This window comes from Phyllostomus discolor, chromosome 14 (assembly GCF_004126475.2).
Source record: "Phyllostomus discolor isolate MPI-MPIP mPhyDis1 chromosome 14, mPhyDis1.pri.v3, whole genome shotgun sequence".
Lineage (NCBI taxonomy): Eukaryota > Metazoa > Chordata > Mammalia > Chiroptera > Phyllostomidae > Phyllostomus > Phyllostomus discolor.
Window position 1 is genome coordinate 37,062,239 of NC_040916.2, and position 18,715 is coordinate 37,080,953.

The window sequence follows — 18,715 nt, forward strand, 5'->3', positions numbered from 1 at the left end:
GTTTCCCAAAGTAGCAAGTGGGAAGCCAGGTGTCTGAAGCTGCAGGTTCCGACCGGCCCTGAGGGGCGGGCAGGCCTGTTTATGGAAGCAGCGCGGTGGGGCCTGCTTCCTTCCGCTGCGATGATCCCTGCCCTCCAGTTACCCGGGACTGGGGTCGGTTCGCGCTGGCCGGCAGCCCGGCCTCCCCGGATGCTGGGACGCACACCTGTCAGGAACCAGGAGCCGCTGCCCTGTCCCCAGTGCGGCAGCTGCTTGTACCTGTATCCCTTCCCCGTCCTGCCGGAGCTGGAGCTGGGGACCCCTAGAATTCTGCCGCTCAGACGCAGCCCCAGAGCTCCGGGCCACCGGGACCACCAGTGGGGGTATATTCTCACATCTGCCCCCTTGTTTTCCTGGTCCTCCCCCAGCCGTGGAAGCCCACGATAACACAAACAAACAACAAGAGGATTTTCATTTTATTCTTATCCTCACGTGTCCACAACTGCTTTCCCTGGAGGATTTGGTGATGGCCGCTCCGGGGACAGGGCGCCTACAGCAGCTTCTGAGTCTCTACAACACGGGGCTACTGTTCGCCGCTCTGCGTCGCCTCTGCAGCACGTGAGCGCTGCTCTGTGAGCTCAGAGGTCAAGGCTTCCCGAGTCTTGAGAAAGCGGATTCCGAGGATCCCAAACACAAGACGTCAGCTTGAAGCAAGACGCGGAAGGAGACTCCCTGGTCTCCCGGGGCCCAGCGCTCCGCCGGTCTACCACGCCGTCCCAGGCCCAAGTCCAGAACCGGCCTGCAGATCGAGTCCCTGCTGCTCAGCACAGGCCTTACTTCACAGTCCTTTCCCTTGGGTTCTTCTGTTTCTTCTGTTCCTCGTATTCAAGTATTTTCCGTTGGAAATAGCCTGCGGGTCCAGATGCTGGTGTTAGAGGTGTCTCACCTGGCCTGGCGGGCTGCGGGGCCCCGGGGCCAGACTCAGAAACAGCTTTTGTGCCCTCTGCTCCCCAAGCTCCCCAGCTACACCCACATTCTTGCTGGGGAACTCCCACGCCCTCCAGGCCACTATTGCATTTGGCCCCAGAATGGGCCTACAAGGGTAATTAGTAGGAATTAGCTCCAGACTCAAAGAGCAAGGACCTCCCGCTGGCCGAGGAAGAAAGCAACTTCTACAAAGTGTCAGCCCAGGGCGCATGTCCCGGGCCTTCAGGTGATTTCCTTACAACTTCACTGATGAGATCACCGCGATTCCCAGGGCCTCACCTCGCTCAGGGGCAGAGACGTACCTGCAGGAGGGTTCTTGCTCTTCTCGGCCTCCTGGATGAAGAGGGAGAAGAGCTGTGTCTTCACGAACTTCTTCACGAACCGCCGCTTGGCCTTGGAGGTCAGGGCCTTGCAGAAGGCCCGTTCCTGGAAGTGGCCTTGCCCGCTCGATTCCCGCTTGATGTGGGAAGCGTAGTGACCCACGGTCTTGACAAAGAACTGCACGAAGGGGCCTGAAACATGCTCGTTGATTTTTTCTGAAGCTGCGAGGGGACACACAGAGGCCACCTCAGGGTAGCAGGAGCAGGCCGAAAGCTCTGGGGAACGGGGGTGGGGGGCGGGGGGCCCATAATTACTGATTGACTCATTAAAGTGGGAGGCTGGGCATGGCTGCTCTACAGCTGCTGAGGAAGAAGAAAAGCTCAGACTTGCCCTGGGATCCAGGCCTCTGGGACTGGCCCAGGCCTGTGCAGTAGGTTCCTTTAAAGTTCTGGAAGAGTGGCTGGGAATCATGCCCTCGGGACGTGTGGAGAAACCCCAAGTAGGAGGGGCCCAGGACTTACTGTGGGACCCATCGATCCCCTGACTGAGCGAGCTCAAGATGTCGTCCTGAAGCTTGGGCGGGAGGATGTCTTTTTCGTCACCAACCTAGTAGGGGACAGGGTCAGCTCAGAGGTCAGGCAGTCGGGGGGGGGGGGGGGGGGGAGGCGTGGAGTGAGCACCCCCCACCGCACCCCCAAATTAATAGTTGGCCACACAGGAGAAGAACAACAGAGGCTGTTTCTAAGTCTTCAGTTTGTAAACATGAGTGGGTTTCTTCGTGACCCCTCTGGTATTGGTTTACACCGTTGCCCTAACACAGGTTGCCTTGTAAAGTCACCTGGGTGTCTGTCGCGGGCCCCCCGAGGGAGGAGAGGGCCTAGGAGCATGGGTTCTCGCTCCGCAAAAGTACTTAAGTTGGAAGAAGTGGAGCGTGGGTGAGGCTGGAGTGGGGCAGTTGGCGGTGAGCCTGCAGCGAGCCCAGATACTCACGGACTTTAAGAAGGTTCCTTCACAAAGATTCACCAGCAGGACCTGAAAGAAACACGGAAATGGCTTTATCTCCTCCCCTATCTTCATAGACCTCAGAGGGGCCCACGTGACCACTCAGCCCGAGGACCAACAAAATCAGCCTCTTCAATTCTCATTTCCTGTCTGACACTCCCTTCTCACCATCCCGGCTTGGAAGTCTCAGTTCCCTTCCCTGGGAGAGGGGGTGAGGGTGTAGGAGAGGGGACACAGCTGGGGGAGCGGGGAACACAGTGTGGGGACGTCGTAGCCACTCCCCGCCTAGGTAAGCACTGAGCAAAGTAATTGTTTCTACAGGTGGAGTATTAGAACAAGGTAAGTGCTTTGCACACTTATCTCCCTTAACCCTCCCAGCAGTCCTGTGGAGGCAGGTACATCCCGACTCAGAGAAGTGGCCTGAAGTCCTACCGCTGACCAGTAGAAGTGTCAGCTCCACGCCCTGACGGCCCCATCCTCGGGGGGGGGGGGGGCATCCCTCTCCCTGCACTCGCTGTCAGCCCCCTCCCCTGGGTCAGCATCAGGACAGGGATGGATGGACACCTTTCCACCTGTACGTGCTTGCAGCGGGCCAAAAACTCCCTCCGACTTTGGGAGACCACCAGAGGAGAAAAGGGGCACCGGGAGGCCCAGAAGAGGGAAGGGAGGGCAGTGAGGAGATCACGTGTCTGCAGGCTGCAGGTGGGACTGGCTGGCACTCGGGGACCTGGGTTCGGGCCCGGCTCCCTCCCCTCGAGAGCTGACGTCACAGAGAGCCGTCCCACCGCCGGGATTCCCACCTGCAGCTGTTTCTCGGATCCTCTGGACATTCCCAAACAACTGAATTTGTGTCCAGTGTTTAAACTGGGAAATGTCACGTAAAATTTGGACTCAGGACTTTTGAAAAGTTGGTCAGTCTAACACTGGCCCTCACTTCTGAAGAGCGACATTCAGAGGGAGCTGAGTGCAGCTGCCCCCTGGGGCTCAACAGTTTGCCACGCCCCCTCACCCCCAGCCACGCCCCCCGCCAGCCAAGTGACCTGTGGGGCTCCTCTTCTCAGTTTGGACCCTTCGCTCTTGACAACCGGGTGTACCACCCCTCCGTCCTCCCTTCTTCTAATACAAGGAAAAGGGGGAACTGGAGAGCGAGCCGAGGGACAGAGCGGGCGCGGGGGTGGGCCCCGCTCGGGGGAGAGGTCGAACCGGCCCACACCTGAAAACCACTGGGCGCGGCTCACCTGCCTTCATTCAGGGAAGGCTGTTTGTTTCAGGGGTTGGGAGCTAAGCGTGAGGGGGAAGAATTTTGTTTTTTTGTGAGGTTTTTCCCTAAAATCTTTCTAGTATTTGAGTATATTACTGCCAAGTAATCCCTTCCAGAAAGCTTATGTGGGGAGTCGGGGGAACCCCCACACCTGCCGTAGCCCCTGCCCATTTCAGAGCAGCCACTGCTGCAGAAAGCAGGCCAAGGCTGTTGAGTGGCAGGAGCAGAGTCCCGCTGGCCTGGGGGTGTCTTCCCACCCGGCCCTCTGCAGGAGGAGCCACAGTGTCTGAAAAAAATGGAGCTGCGGCGTCAGGAAGTTTCATAACTAATGACATTGAGACATTTTAGGTCTTATTGCTAAACACAGGGCTGACACTCTGTCCCAGTTAGTCACAAGGCACGGGCTCATTCAAAGGGCGTGTGTACTCAGCAGTTCTGACGAGGGCTGGGAGGGCCAGGAAGCAAGGAAGAGAAACACTTCTTTCCTTCCCAGCAGTTCTCTGGGTTCTCCCTGTGCCTCCAGCATGTCCACAGGATGGACGTTTGGATGGAGACACAGTCAAGGTCAGCCAGGGCAGACACGCAGACCTAGGCAGCTCTTCTTGCCTGAAATACGTAACATGCTAATCCTCGGCAGCCCCTGCTGACAGCTCCGAGCGGGACACACGTTCTGAGTTGTCTTTCCAACCCCAGGGGTCGACGTGTGCTCTGAGTGTCCATTTCCACCACTGAGCCCGCTGGGGTGTCGGGGGCACTGACCTGGGGTCGGGGGGCAAAACCACAGGGCTATCCCCTGATTGGCCACGGGGTGCGGAGCTCGCCGGAAAAAGAGCTCAGGCTACAGAAACCTGCATTTTCAAGATTCGGTTTTCAGTAGGGCTACATTCGTTGGCTCCTGTCCAAGGAACGTGCGTGAATTCCAGGGGCTTGTGTGTTGTGTAGACCCTGTCCCATTCGGATGGGACAGGGGTCACCCCAGGGCCTGCTCAGTGGGGCCAGCTGGCCTGGGACGGTCAGCTGACCCCTCAGGAAGCTACGTGCTGCCCTTGAGGCCCGAAGGGAAATCACCGAGGAGGAGAGAGCTAACGCTTACTGAATATCAGCTACGTGTCGGCACCCGCGAGGAACTTCCCGTGGGTGACTTCCCCCAGAATCCCGAGGAACTGGACACTGTCGCCCCCATTTTACGGAAGCAGCAGCTCAGGCTTCAGGAGGAAAAGCAACCTTCCCCAGATCACACAGCCCTGAGCGGCCGAGCTGGGGTTCGAATCCAGGTCTGCCGGGCCCCGGATCACGGCCTCTGCCTGCTGGGCCGTACCTCTTCCATGGGGCTCTCCATAACCTCCTGCTGGAAGCGCATCTGAACGCCGACCATGAAGGGGGTGGGGCAGCAGACGGTGGCCAGGAGGCTCTCGGGGACGACGGGGATGTAGGTGTGGGCCCAGCTGAAGGGGTAGAGCAGCGCGGCGGCGGCGTGGATGCACTGAGACAGGGTGCTGGGGACGGGGCGCAGAGAACGAGAGTCAGGGCGGGCCCCCTGCGCCGCCTCCTCCCCCGGGACCCCCACGCCGCCCACCACCCACAGCGGCTGCTTCGCGTGCCATCTGCGCAGGTGCAGAGGCGGGTCTGGGTGCCGTGCTGGTCACGTGGGACTCTTCCCAGCTGGGGGGGGGGGGGGGCAGAGACCAAGAGAGGCTGAGGCTGCGCTCCAGGACGGGGCCTCTTGGTCCCTGTTTCTCAGGCTTCTGAGCTCACCACTGGACAAAAATAAAAGTGGCTCTACAGAGGGGAGGGCAGGAGAAATGCTGTTGCTCAAACAGATCGTGCACAGAGCATCCTTCTGCGTGCTCACCACTGTGCTACGGGCGTGGAGAGCAGGAAGTGCAAGACACTGCCCTGCTTTGAAGGAACTCGCAGTGTAGTTAAGGAGACAAACACGTAAACATTGGCTCAGTGTTTACCTCTGGCCACTCGAGGTTACTTCAAGCTATCAGGCCGGTGGCTGAGTTAGCCTGGGAAATTCCGGGATTCCAGGAACCTCTCCCAGCAATTCCTACCCGGAAAGTCCCACCGAGGGGGCCCTCGGCCCTCTCCAGCGAAGCCTTCCCAGGGAATGACTTCCTAAGTCCCAACTCAGGCCAGCGCCTCACCCACTCCCCACCCACCCTCACGCATAGCCCCACTCGTCCCTGTTCCCCACCGGCTTCCACAGCGCCTCATCTCTCCTGGTGACCCCCAGAGCACAGCCAACGAAAACACAGATGCGGAAACCTTGCTGCAGTTCTTGCTATCAAGCTAGCGTGGCACTTCCTGAGTGAGGCAGAGTCTCCGAGAGTCTCGCCCGCCCGAGGTTGGGGCTGCCTGGAAGTCCCCTCCCTGCCCGCATTTCAGGAATCCGGCCAAGGGTGCAGGGAAGGAAGTGAGGAGAGGTGGGATGTCCTGGAGAAAGTGAAGGTCTGAGAGGGAAGTCCTGTCCAGCTTTGCCCTGTCCGGGCCTCGGACACCTGCGGTCACGTTTGCATCCTGAGCTCTGATAGGAGGGAGAGGAAGGGCCAGCATCCTAGCTCCAGCCCCAGGGAGGCCTTGCCTTTCCCTGCAGGGCCGGGAGGGGAGGAGCTACGGCCAAAACACAAGGTTACACCACTTCCCTCGCAGAGTCACCCACAAGGAGTGCCTCCCAGCCCACTCCCTGCCCGAGCTCGCTTCTCTCTAAAAGTTATGACATTCGCCTGACCGTCTCTGGCCTAACATTTGAGTCCCTCACATCCTTTTCTGCTTCTTCTTCTGCCCTAAAAGGTACAGTCAGAGCAGTCGGCCGATATCACTGGCTTTCTCCCTCCCCAGACACGAAGAGAAGGCGAACCTCCCACTGTTTTGTGATACTTTTTCCTCCTCCCTCTGCCCCATGTGTCCCGCTGTCCTTCTCAGCCCGAGGCATGGCAGCATCCTGCTGGGACGACACACAGGCGCGTGCCGAGCTGGGAGCTTATTACTCAGCATATCAGCTCTCCCTGCTAACCTGAGCCTGGTGCGGGCTACACAATCCTCATCTCAACCTGATGAGACGGGTCCTACCGTCTTCCCCACACTTTCCCCACGAGACGGTCACGGCCTCAAGAAGCAAAGAAGCTGACCTAAGGGAACCAACCACATCGCCAAAGCGGAAGAACGGCACTTGAACCTCCTTCTGCTGATTTAAACACCCATGCTTTCAACTTCTAGAGAATTCTACATCCCTTCCAGGACAAAGACCATGTCTCGTTTGCCTGTATCCTCCTGACTGCTTGGCACAGGACAGACGGCTGACACGCAGTCAGTGTTGAATGAGTGACTGGATAGATGACGTGTGTTTGTCCTTGTGGATAATGGCCTTGACCTCCACTCCATTATGTTCCTCCCTGCCCCGTCCTCGCCCTCCTTCCCTCCCTCAGCCTTCCAAGAGCAGAGTCATACCTGCACCCACCCGCAAGGTGTCGGCCCGGGCTGTCCCTGGGACACGCCGGGACCTTCTCAGAGCTAAACCGGACCCCTGCTTCAGCGGGGGGCCCCAGTCGAGTTTGGAGGCAGAAGCAGCGCGGATCACGGCCCAGAGGCGGGAGCACACGGGTCCGACAGCCTGACCCTGTGAGGGCCTCTCGGCTGTTCCCTTGACCCCGAGGACGCCACGCAGTGCAGCCGAGCTGCTCAGTGGCTGGACCCACCTGAGACCTTCGGCCAGGAAGATGATCCTCCTCTCCAGCACCGCCGAGGCGAAGATCTGAAGAATCTGTTCGAAGCTGAGGCACTCCAGCAGAGAACTGAAGTCCACGTGTTCCAGGTGGGAGTCCAGGGGCCGCGTCAAGGAGATGAACTTGGGGGAACCAGAGAGAGAGGGGGCGTCACTGCGCTGAGACACCTCGCAGACCCCAGAATGCTGGGTCCTTGCCGGCCTCCACTGTCCACACGGGGTGAATCTGCTCTCTCTCTCTCTCTCCCGAGAAAAACCCACCCATGGGTTCCCTCCTCCTGGGGGTAACAGAGACGTCATCCTCCCTTGAATGGCCCGAGGGGTCCTGCCTCCGTCCCAGCCTCATGGAGCGCACGCCACCGCCCTGGCCGGGCTCCGCCCCATCACCTCCTTCCTGTCCTCGGGCAAGTCCTGCACTTTCCGGGTTAGGACCTCCCCGCACTGCCCTTCTCCCTCCCTTCTTGTGCCCCCTCAAGTCTCAGAGGCCCCCCTTGGCCACCTGAGGCGAAGGGTGTTCTCCGCCATTTCTCACTCAGCACCTGGGTTTTCCCCCCTTTGTCACAATCATACAATTTTTAATGACATATTCATCTGTCCCCTTAGTGAACGTCCATCTCCCCCACCAGGCTTTTAGCTCCATGAGGTCGGGGGTCACGTTCATTTCATTCACCGTGTGAGAGCCAGGAACTAGTGAAGCTCGGTGCCCAGCCAGCATTGCACACTTACTTTCTGAGTGAGTGAAGAAGCCCAGCCCCTCCCCTTGTGTACATGGGGGGGCGCCAAGGATCAGAGGGACCCACGGTTATCCAGGGGAACGGGGCCAGCACTGCAATCCTTAAAGCAATATTCTGGGTAAGCGGTGACGGAAGGAGACCTGAGCTGGGGTGGTGAACACGCAGTACAGTGTGCAGAGGATGGGCTGTGGAATCGTGCGCCGGAAACCAGCATAATTTTGTTAGCCAGTGTCAACCCAATAAATTCAATAAAAAAGGGGAAAAACTATTAAATTTTTAAAAAGCAAAAGCAAGAACCAGTGTTCTACTTTCTGCTCTGTCTGCTTGGTGCCTGGAAACAATGGCATCCCGTGTGGCATGGGCGGGGCCTTGGGGGTGGGGAGGGGCGATAAGACAAAGACAGATGGAGCCCACAGGTAGAGATACAGGGAAACGAGGGTGGGGTGTGCAGGCACCTGGCAGGTTGGGGGCTGGAGGCATAGTCCATTCTAGCACCAGGAACCTCAGCTCACGTGGTTTATTTATTATAAATAAAAGACTTGCCCTGGCTGATGTGGCTCAGTGGATTGAGTGCAGGTCTGTGAACCAAAGGGTCGTTGGTTCGATTCCCAGTCAGGGCACATGCCTGGGTTGCAGGCCAGGACTCCAGTAGGTGGCACACAGGAGGCAAGCACACACTGATGTTTCCTTCCCTCTCTCCCTCCCTTCCCCTCTCTAAAAATAAATAAACAAAATCTTTTTTTTTTTAAAGTCTTGGTGGCTTGAACAGTGACCAGGTCCTTATGAACAGCAGGTTGGGAGGGCCGGAAACCTTGGGTTTGATTTTCAGCTCCGCCAATAAATCCAGCCGAGACCCAGGCTCCGGGCCTGGCTCCATCTCTCTGAGTGTTAACCCGGTGAACAGAAGGGCTGTGATTAGAGACACCACAGAAACCTGCCCCCTCTGGCCGGGGGCGGGGGGCCTTCTTTGGAACCCACCTCAGTGCCCGAGTCAGGGATGAAGCTCTTGAGAGTGACGGTCTTCCCGGGCGCAGGGAAGGCCGCCTCCCGGAGGCCCTGCATGAACGGGTAGATGACCGCCATGGAGATCTGGTGCCTCTTCTCCACCTCGTCCAGGATCTGGGGAAAAGGACCACGGGAGGCGTGGCTCAAAGGGAGGTGACTGTGTGGGCAGCGGACACCACTTGTGTGAGGCTTCCGAGCGGGTCCAGCCAATCTTTGTGGCTCTTCCCAGCCCCTTCACCAGCTGGTCCTTTCTCCACCCTGGCACAACCAGCCTAGTGCTTTTCCCCAGCCTCTCCTTTCCATCCTCCCTCAACCCATCCATATACCCCCTTCTCCTAACATCAGCGTAAACTGCCTCCCCCAGGAAGTCATCCCGGAGTAAATGCATCAACCACGGGGATACCACTTCATTTATGTGGGGTGCAGTGGGAGCCTAGGAGGCTGCTCTCAGGCACCACTCTGCCCCCCAACTTTCACCGGGTACTCCCCAGGGCCAGGGCCAGGGCCAGCCCTGCCCCCCAGCACCCTGCACAGGTAAACGCCCCCGCCCAAGCAGGGGCTGACGGAGGTCCCTGTCTTCATCCTCCAGGGGGCCGGCTGGGGCAGAGCACACTTTTGCGCCCCGTCCGTTCTGAGGGCCCGCTCTGACCCCACCTCGGGGCGCTGGCTCTCAGAGGAGCTCCAGCAGGAGTCCCGCAGGCCCAGGGAGGAGTGGGAGGGAGTCTGACATTGTACGACAATTGTCCCCACATTTCTCAGAGCTCCACCTTTCTCACGGGCCACCTTACCTGAGCCTCACACCAGCCATGAGCTGGGAAGGTTCGGGGTCATTATATGCATGTGACAGATGAAGAAACGGAAAATTCCCCATCCCCAACCTGGGGCCCCTCCCCCTGTCCCTCCAGCTGCTTTCCGGCTTGACCGGAGTGGGAGCCCTGGGCACTCGGCAGGGCAGATGGGCCCCTGGATTCAGTTCTCGCTTTTCTCCAAAGTCAAGTCAGGCCCGAACCCCTGTCTGCCTCAGTTTCCCCACGTGGGCCTCATGTGATCCTGGCTGTGAGGGCGGTGCTCCCTAAGGGCTTAGGGAGCTTGGCAGGGCAGGCAGCTGGGCAGACTGGGGAGCTGAACAGGCCCAACAGGCTCTCCCCCCCCGACCCCCACACCCAGGAACCCCACTGGGGCCCTACCTTGGAGAACAGGCCGAAGCAGCCAATGCAGCTGATGATGCAGTACACCTTGGGGAGCCGAGGGCCCGGGCCGGCAGGCTGGGGGCAGAGAGTCTCCCTCAGGGCTGCGGCCTCCCCAGGGCCTTCACCCACGCCCCCACTGCTTGCCTCCCCACCGCCCGCCTCATTTTCCTGTGCCTGCCCCATATCTCTACTTGCGGCCTCCATCTGTCTGTTTCTTATCGCCCATCCCCACCCTGAGTCCCCACCCATGCACGAAGCTGGTGGCTGGGGCTGGGGGACTCAGGGTCAAAGGTGGGCTGGGTGGAGGAAGGCCTGGCTGTACAGAGGCCCCGGTCATGGCTCTCAGGCTGCAAGGAGGCCAGAGCGGCTGCCAAAGTCAAAGGGGGCTAGTGGGCTCACAGGCAAGCACTGCGGTCATCCGGGGTCGGTGGAGAGAGGGGGCAAGTGTGTTGCAGGATGAGGAAGTGGCGAGGGAGGACAGCACCGTGAAAGTGACCTGGAGACCCTGAGAGCCAGAGTAGGTGTTCAAATTCCGGTCTGTGCTCTGGGGGCCCCCGGGCCAAGGCCCCAAGGTCTGGACAAGAAGGCCCAGAGGAGTAGGCCGGAGCCTCCCACCGAGAGCAGCCGGTTCGAGTGGGGAGAGCAAAGACCACGGCAGGGCCAGCAGAGGCCCCTGGGTGGGCGGGCAGTGGTGTGTGTCCCTGTCTCTGTGGGGCTGCAGGGGCACTAACATGGCCGCCGGTGCTGGGCTGTGCTCTCACTACAGCCACCACTGCCAGGGAGCCCGGGCTTTGGCAGCCGAGGCCTGAGCCAGCCCAGCTGTGGAGCCGAGCTGGCTGCAGAGAGGAGGGGGCGGTTCTGAGCTGCACAGACCAGGAGGCGCCTGCAGTATCCGATCTTCCTGCTCCCGTCCACGTTGGTCAGGACGAAGGAGAAGGTCTCCCTGAGGAAGAGCACACAGATGTTCATTTGCTCCCTAGGCTGCAAGACAGAAGGTGGTCAGCGTGGGAGGGGCAGGGTAGAGCGGAGGGGCGTGAGTGGAGGGGGTGAGGAGGGCTCAGGGAGCTGCCAGTTTGCCATGAGGGCGGTAACAGTACAAGGAGCGTATTAAGGGCTTATTGATGTCGAGCTCCAAATGCATCATCTCATTTAACTCTCAGAACAACCCGTTGAGACAGGTTTGATGACTATGCCCACTTTGAAGTTGAAGGAACTGAGGCGGAGGGGACACTTCTTATCCAAGGTCATTGAACTCGTACATGGCAAAGCCAAAATTCAAACTCACAGCCAAATTTCGAGGCTCATTCTATCAGGGGCTTTGCTGTGCCACCTTCTTAGAGGCCAAGGGCCTGCTTCTAAGTCCAGTTCTGACGGTGGCGGAGTGAAAACACAGAGCCTGCCACTCCTGGCACAGCAGAGGGAACCCCGCCCGCCTCTGCGCAGAGGCAACTGGTCGACCGGGTTAGCTACGGTCCTTGGTCTTGAGGGCCCCCAGGCAAGATGGTTATGAATGAATGACCTGGATCCCTCCCCATCAGGAAGAAAGCTGGTGAGAAATGGGCGTACCCACCCAGTGAGGGACCAGAGCAGCCACAAGGCTCACACTGCCCCTTCCCCACCAATCCCAGAGTCCCCGTGGCGGGGCCAAGCAGTCACCTGGGATACTCCGTGAGTGGGGCCCACTCGTTCCCATCTGGGAAGCAAAACAAGGGGATGGCACTGAGCAGACGCTCCTCCTCCTCCTGCTGACCCCGAAGCAGGTTCTCCCGCTGGAAGGGACAGGAAAGGAGATGAGCCCCCAGTGCGCGTGGGTGCGGCCGGAGAGGGCTGGAGGGCGGGCGGGCCCCTCCTGAGGCTCTAAAGCAGTCTGAGAGTGAGCTTTCCCCTGGCGCGGGGTCACAGCGCGCCTCTGCTGGCCACTCTGCACGGGGACTTGGTTCTGGGCCTGGCAGGAACGACCCCAGGGCGGAAACGGCCCCTCCTGGGCCAGGCCTACCTGAGCCAGAATCAGACAGACTTCAGTGTCGCAAGGATCTACGTAGTCAGGCAGGGGACCGGGGCCACACCTGAATACAGAAGGCCCAGGGACCGCCCAGCTTCCTGCAGGGACCCCGTCGGCCACATACCACATCAGAGAAGGCACACGGCCAGCTCACTTGTCACACTTTCAGGGTCAATGAAAGTCTCTGTCACCCAGTGCAGGAGCAGATGAGGAGCTCAGTGCGTGGCTGCCCCACCCTCTCCTTGCCACCCAGCCCAGGGAGGGGGTGCCTGCCAGGAGCTCTGGTAAGACGGTAAGCTTCTCTACAGAGAAGGGTGGCTGGGGATGGAATCCGGGAGAACTAGGAGGTCCAGAAAGGGGCAGAAGAACTAGCCTAGTTTCCCAGCTAGAGTGCCTAGGTCAGGGCCTTGCAAAGAAACCAGACCTAGATTCTGCGGGCGATAACAGAACACAGGGCCAGGCCTACGGGGAGACGGGAGTGGGCAAGCTCAGGGCAGCTCCAGACTGAGCCAGCCCGGGCCGGGCGGAGAGAGGGCCCCGCACCACCCGCCACCTCTCAGACACCCTGTCCTCCGCCCCCGCCCCTCCTGCAGGTCTTACCTTGGGAAACTGGTAGGTGATCGTGGGCTCATAGCTCTCCCCTGAGCGCTGTTTTTTGAGGGAAACCACGAGGAGGTATTCAAAGAAGTGCTGCCCTCCGCTGAGGCCGGGCAGACAGTGCTCCGAGGCCCTTTCTGGCTCCTTGGCAGCTTCGCCCGGCTGGCCCTGGACAGACCCTAAAACCAGACATGGGGCCCACTCACTGTCTCGGAGATCTGAGCCCCAAGCGGAGACTGCAGGGCCCCGGGCAACCTCAGCACCCCCCACCCCCACCACCCCAGCAACACGGAGGCCCCTGGAGCGTGCCTGGGGCCTCAGATTCTGGAATAGGACCCGAGCCAAGTGGGCAGTTTCTGTACCTGCCCCGGGAGATGTGAAACCACGCAGAGCCGGGGAGAAAAGAAACCACTGCCGTGGAAGCCAAGGAAATGTACTGGGGAGGCCCCCTGGGAGGCCCTGTGCCCAGGGTGCCACAGAGACTCTGTCCACCTACAGGGTGCCCAGCACAGGGCCCGAAACCGCATGCACCGAATAGCCCTGAGCTCACTAAATCAGAGGAGGTCCATGGCCGTGTGGCTGTGGCCACACCAATCCCCCCCCCCCGCCCCACCAAGGGGCCTGACGGGCTCTAGAAACCAGCACGGAAAGCCTCCCAGCCCAGTCACGTGGGGCCCTAGGTGGCGGCCGAGATACAAAGGGAAGAAAAAAAGAAGTATTTCAAGGAAGAAACAGCCCCATGGAAGAGAGTCACCGTGGAAAAAGGGAAGTGGGCAGCCCAGTCCAGACCTGCTCGGAGTCGAGGCAGCCAAGACAGCCGTTTGCCAAACAGCCTGAGCATCCCGCCTGCCCCTCGTCCTTCCAGCTTCCCGGGCCCGCGAGGGCATGGGGCGCTGCCCTTCCCTCCAACACACAGGCTGGCTACAGAACGCCTGAGCAAGGGGCCGCTGCTTCAGCGTCCGACCACAGCACCGTGAAGGTGAGCCCCACGTTGTCTTCCAGATGAGGGGGAGCAGTTTCCATGCTGGGCACCCAATGGCTGGGCAAGGAGGATGTGACGGGACCCAGGAAGGCGGCAGGACGCCTGCACTGACAGAGGCAGCAGCATCCTGGCTCGGCAGCTCAGACCTCAGCTCCTCCCAAGAACCCCGGGGTGTGGTGAGACAAAAGGTCGTGAGTAAACACCTCCAAGGCACAGCCGCGAAGGGCTTTGAATTCTGGGCTGCAGGTTGTACCAAGGGTTTATTTACAGTCTCAGGCAAGAGAAGGATTCGAGATAAGATCAGGCCGTGGGCACTGGAACCTCACTGGGCTGGTCCCAGGACCCCGATCTCCTAACCCCTAACTTTGATTCTTGGCCTCTTGCGTCCCAACCTGGCCAAGAGCTGCCCCACCCCCCTGCGGGGCCACCTGCTGCACATCAGAACCTCCGGGACTTCCGGGCTGCAAGCCAGAGCACAGGACCAAACACTCCCCACGCCGAGGATGCCATTGCTTCCCCTGATATCTAAACGGAGAAATTTTCCAGTAAGAGGGAAACCTGGACATCAAGACAAAAACTAAAAAGCCTCCTCTCCTGGCGGTGAAGCGGAAGCAAAGTCCATCTCTGAGCTGAGAGTTCCTGATACACCCGATCTGCAGGGGACCACTTCTCGCAGCCCGGCAACACCTCCTGAGACAGACCCTCTCACTGGGACCTGTTCTGGGGTCCCAGCGGGGGATCCCTCTTGCAGATTGGAGGCACTGACTCCGGACAGTGTCCCTGGCCCACAGTGGTGAACTGGTTGCCTCGGCAGCCTGAGGGTCGCTCAGTGGAAGTCAAAAGCATCGGGGTGATCCCCACCCCACCCCTACTCCTGCTCAGACTTTTTTTCTGTTGGGCCAGGTCAACAGTTCTGACCAAGCTAAAAGCAGAGCAGCTGGCCCCTGGGGTTCTAGAGGCTTCTGGAGGCTATGTCTGGAGGCTAGGAGAGAGAGAGAGAGAACAGCAATAAATCGCCTAGGAGTCTCCCCGGGGTGAGTGAACGCACGAAGTAGGAGGGAAGCACTTTGGCCAGGAAGCTGCGCCCAACAGAAGCCAGGAGGCTTTAAAAACATTTGATGCCAGAGCCTGCCACCCCTGCAGAGCATCAGCAGCCCGCTGGAAGAAAGTGGGGTGCTGGAATGCAGGAGACGGCTGGCTGCCTTGCTCTTAAGCACTTTGGGCCCAGCTTTCCCGGGACTAACAGAAGCCGGCGCTCAGTGGCCCCGCCAGGACTCCTGCGAGAACCCCTACCGCGGTCACTAAGGAGGGGACGCACGCTGTCAGGGTGAGACAGGGACCCCAGGCGCTCAGAGCGCTCACCACTCCTCGCACAGGCTTGTCGCTCAGTCCTCACCACCTGTCTGAGAAATAAGCACCTGGCTGATACTCAGGGGGAAACCGAGGCACAACGTCATCCAGGGACTGTTGACAGGATCTGCTGGGGGTGGGAATGGCGAGAGTCCTGTGCCCTCGCTCCTGCCTTCTGGACGCAGCCCACACAGAACGTCCCACCGACGCGGGGTGCTCCCGTTGGAGGACCCACATCTCTTCCCCGACGGTCCCAGAACCCTGGGTCCTTTGAGCTGCAATTTACAGCCCCCTCCCTCCCTTCTGCTCCACCAGCCTAGCCAGGGGCACAGCAAAACTCATGAACTCAAACAAAACGTGACTGGGCTTGGAGGGCGAGGCCCAGGAAATCCAGGAGGATGACTTCCTTCGGTCTTTCCAGGGGGTTGTTGGCCGAGGAGGCACACCCGCCAAACAGGCACGTTTCATCTGGGTCACCTGGGTTAGTCCCCGGTGCCCCGGAAAGGAATCAGTACCCTGGGTTTTTAATTGTGGAGGGAGCCACCCTTTCTAAGGAAGCCAGGAGTCCGGTTACACTTGTTCCTCCACCCGCAGGCTCCTCCCACAGCTACCTGAGGAAAGTCCCAGGACCAGCTAGAGAGCCTGCCAGGAGTGTCTGCAAGCTTCCTCTGAAAAGCCGGCCCCTCCTCTTCTAGCCCAGCTGCTGGCAACCCAGGACCACCCCCATTGCCACTCCTCCCACCAGGATGATTTACACATCCCTGTGTGTACACACTTGCGCGCACACATGCACACTCCTACCACACCACTGCCCTGGAGGGACGTGGAGCTCCCCAGGAGGGTGCAGGACAGACCCCAGGTATGGAGGATGGAGAGGGCACACTGTCCGGGCCTGGCAGGTGGCAGACCTCAGGGCAGGTAGCACTGGCGGCTGACCTTCCAGTTCCTCAACGTCCAGGAGGCGCCTTGGGCACAAACACCACCTCGTTTGGGGGGCCAGGGTGGGTGGGCACGACTGCACTGTCTCCTCGGGGCTGAGGAAGAGGACCCCTTCCACTCGCACAGCCGCCTCGGGGTCGGGGCAGGCCAGGAAAGACCAGGCCAAGTCCTCCCGGGGAATCGGGGACGGCAGCCCCACCCTGCATTCCGCTCCGGCCGCAGCACAGTCCCAGACCTTTGTCCCCACCCGTGGCCTCTGACCTTGCTGCCTCGCTGAGGGTGAAACGACGGATGCTGAACCCCGTGTTCAGGCAGAACAGGGGGGCTAGGGGGGCTAGGGGCGCAGGGCAGGGGCGATGGCAGCAGCCCCAGGCCTCCCCGGCTCTGGCTGGGACGCAGGGGTGGCCTGGTTCAGCCTTTCCGTTTGCCAGTGCTGGGGGCGGGGGTGGGTCTGCGCTGGCGGACGGGCTGCGCTCCCCTCCGATAGCCCGACCCTGGGCCGAGCGCTGAGGGTCCCGGCTGCTCAGCCACAGGACTGGCCAAAGGCAACCAGCAATAAATGTTCGCCGAATGAATGAAAAAAAAAAAAAAATGAACGAATTTCTCTTTGCCCTCTTTCCAAAGCGCAGTGGCCCCGCTAAGAAAGAAGGAAATGAGCATCGGCTTCGAACGTGACCCCCACAACGCTGGGAGGAATTCTCACTTCGCCGAGGGGGGCTCGGGGGGCGGGGCTTGCCTGGTTCCCACACCCGACGGCCGCCGCCGAGCGGGCGCCGCCGCAGCTCTGCTCTCGGCCCCACGCTCCGCAGCCCCTCGACGGCCCGGGGCTGGGGCCCCACGTCGCCCGGGAGACCAGTTTTTCTGGCGGGTAGCTACTAGCCGTGCAGGGGCGCGCCGCGCGGCGCGGCGGGGCGGGGCGGGGCGGGGCGGCCGGCACCCCGGGGCTGGGGCGGGGTCTCCCGGGAGGGCGCTCCAGGCACCCTGCGGTCGCACCACAAGCTTCCTGGATGGAAGGACACGTGTCCCCGGGGCCCCACCACGGTTTCCTCTGCCCGGCCGCCTCCTCTTTCACCACCCCCCTTGGCCCGGCCAGTCCTCTGACCTCCGCCCTAGTCCCCACCAGGCCCTGTCCACCCCTACCTGCGCCCTCTCTCCGCTCACCTGAGCCCTGCCCAGCCCTCCCGAAGACGCAGCAGACTGCTCCCGGATCCCGACACTCCGCGCCTCCGGCCCCGGCCCCTGCCGCGGTCACCTTGTGTCCTAACCGCTGTCCCCGCGCTGCCACCACGCCCTTGCCCCGCGCCCCGGCCCGGCACTAACCCCCACGGCCGCGCTTCAGTCTCAGGCTGGCTCGGAGGCGGCGGCTGAGCCCATCCATGGCCCCTCCAGAGCCCGGCACCCGCTCCCAGGTCCGCGCCGGCCCCGCCCCCGTGCCGACCTCCGGACCGCTGACACTTTCGCTTTCACGCGGGGGGAGGCCGAGGGGACGGCCCGGAGCTGGGCGGCGCACCTTCCGGACTCTGCCCAACCCCCGGCGCACCTGGGCGGGCCCGCTCTTCCCTCTGCCCCGGCGGTCTGCCTGGGGTGGCAGAGGGCGCTCCACCGGTCTCGGGGCGGGGCGGGGCCACCTCGCTCCCACCCTCCGTGGGGCGCCCCGGGAAGCGTGCCTTTCCGAACCCCGCAGTCCCCAAACGCTCGGGGTCGGGAGAGGTCAGCCCCTACCTTGGCAGCACCGGCTAGCAGTGTCCTGTGGGCACGCGCGCACCTTCCAGGCGGCTCCCCACTTATCCCAGAAGGGAGTAGCTTTTTCAGAGCGGGCACACCTTGCCAGCCCTTCCATCTCTCCCCCAGTAACTGCGGTTTCCTATGCCATATTTGTCCTTCTGCCCTAGGGACACGTGTGCCTGCCTTGCTTACAGGCCGGTTCCACTTCCCTAACGAACCACGGGAACCGAGCGGAGCGGACGCGCTTCTGCAGAGGCAAGGCAGGTGCTTGGTGCCCGGGGTCCTGACCCTGCCCTCCCACCGGCCGGGTCCGTTTTCTCCTAGCCTGCTGGAGTGGCCCTGGTTAACAGCATTATATGGATTTCAGATGTACAGACGGCCCTGTGATTCGAAATCTGACCACTCTCGTGCGCGTGCGCCACCTGCAGAAGTCGCGTCGCCTTCCGTCGTTATGGATTTGACCCTTTACTCTCTTGCCGACTCCTCACAACCCCGTCTCCCCGGTAATCAGCATTCTGTTGTGTGTGTCTGAGTGTTTTTTGTTTTTCTCCTTCAGCGCATGAGCACCTAAAGAACACGGGGCACACACAGACAAGGGAATTCTACTCAGCCGTAGAAAGGTAAAGACTGGCCATTTGTGACAGCGTGGATGGATCTGGAAGGTATTATGCTAAGTGAAGTAAGCCAGATGAAAAGGGACGAGAACCATATGCCCATATGCTTTCACTGATGTGTCGAATGTAAAATACAAAGAAACAAACCATCCAGCGCGTTTCTAGGCAACTGAACCCAAAACCAGGGTAAGTTCCACCGGGCCGCCCCGCCCCCCGCCAGTGACATGCGAAAGTTCAGGAACAGAAAGCTCTTTGTCAACTGTTCTGTGATCCCATGGAAGGGCTGACGGTGGTGCTCGT

At 60.6% G+C, this 18,715-nt stretch overlaps 1 protein-coding gene across 2 annotated transcripts; it reads right to left on the minus strand.

Annotated features, from left to right (window-relative positions):
• Positions 1-431: 431 nt before the first annotated feature.
• Positions 432-17,586, minus strand: DENND2D (DENN domain containing 2D). 2 transcript variants are annotated; one of them, XM_028502782.2, is made up of 12 exons: positions 17,397-17,586; positions 12,809-12,984; positions 11,863-11,975; positions 11,080-11,149; positions 10,204-10,281; positions 8,990-9,130; positions 7,252-7,400; positions 4,869-5,046; positions 2,278-2,319; positions 1,809-1,893; positions 1,269-1,508; positions 432-889 (listed from the first exon to the last, which is right to left on the minus strand). In XM_028502782.2, the coding sequence occupies exons 1-12, from the start codon at positions 17,452-17,454 to the stop codon at positions 813-815; spliced, it is 1,407 nt and encodes a 468-aa protein (XP_028358583.1). In that variant the 5' UTR covers positions 17,455-17,586; the 3' UTR covers positions 432-812. The 2 variants fall into 2 exon arrangements, with proteins under 2 accessions (XP_028358583.1, XP_035870858.1); XM_036014965.1 differs by lacking the exon at positions 17,397-17,586 and adding an exon at positions 13,595-14,947.
• Between the last annotated feature and the right edge of the window lie 1,129 nt (positions 17,587-18,715).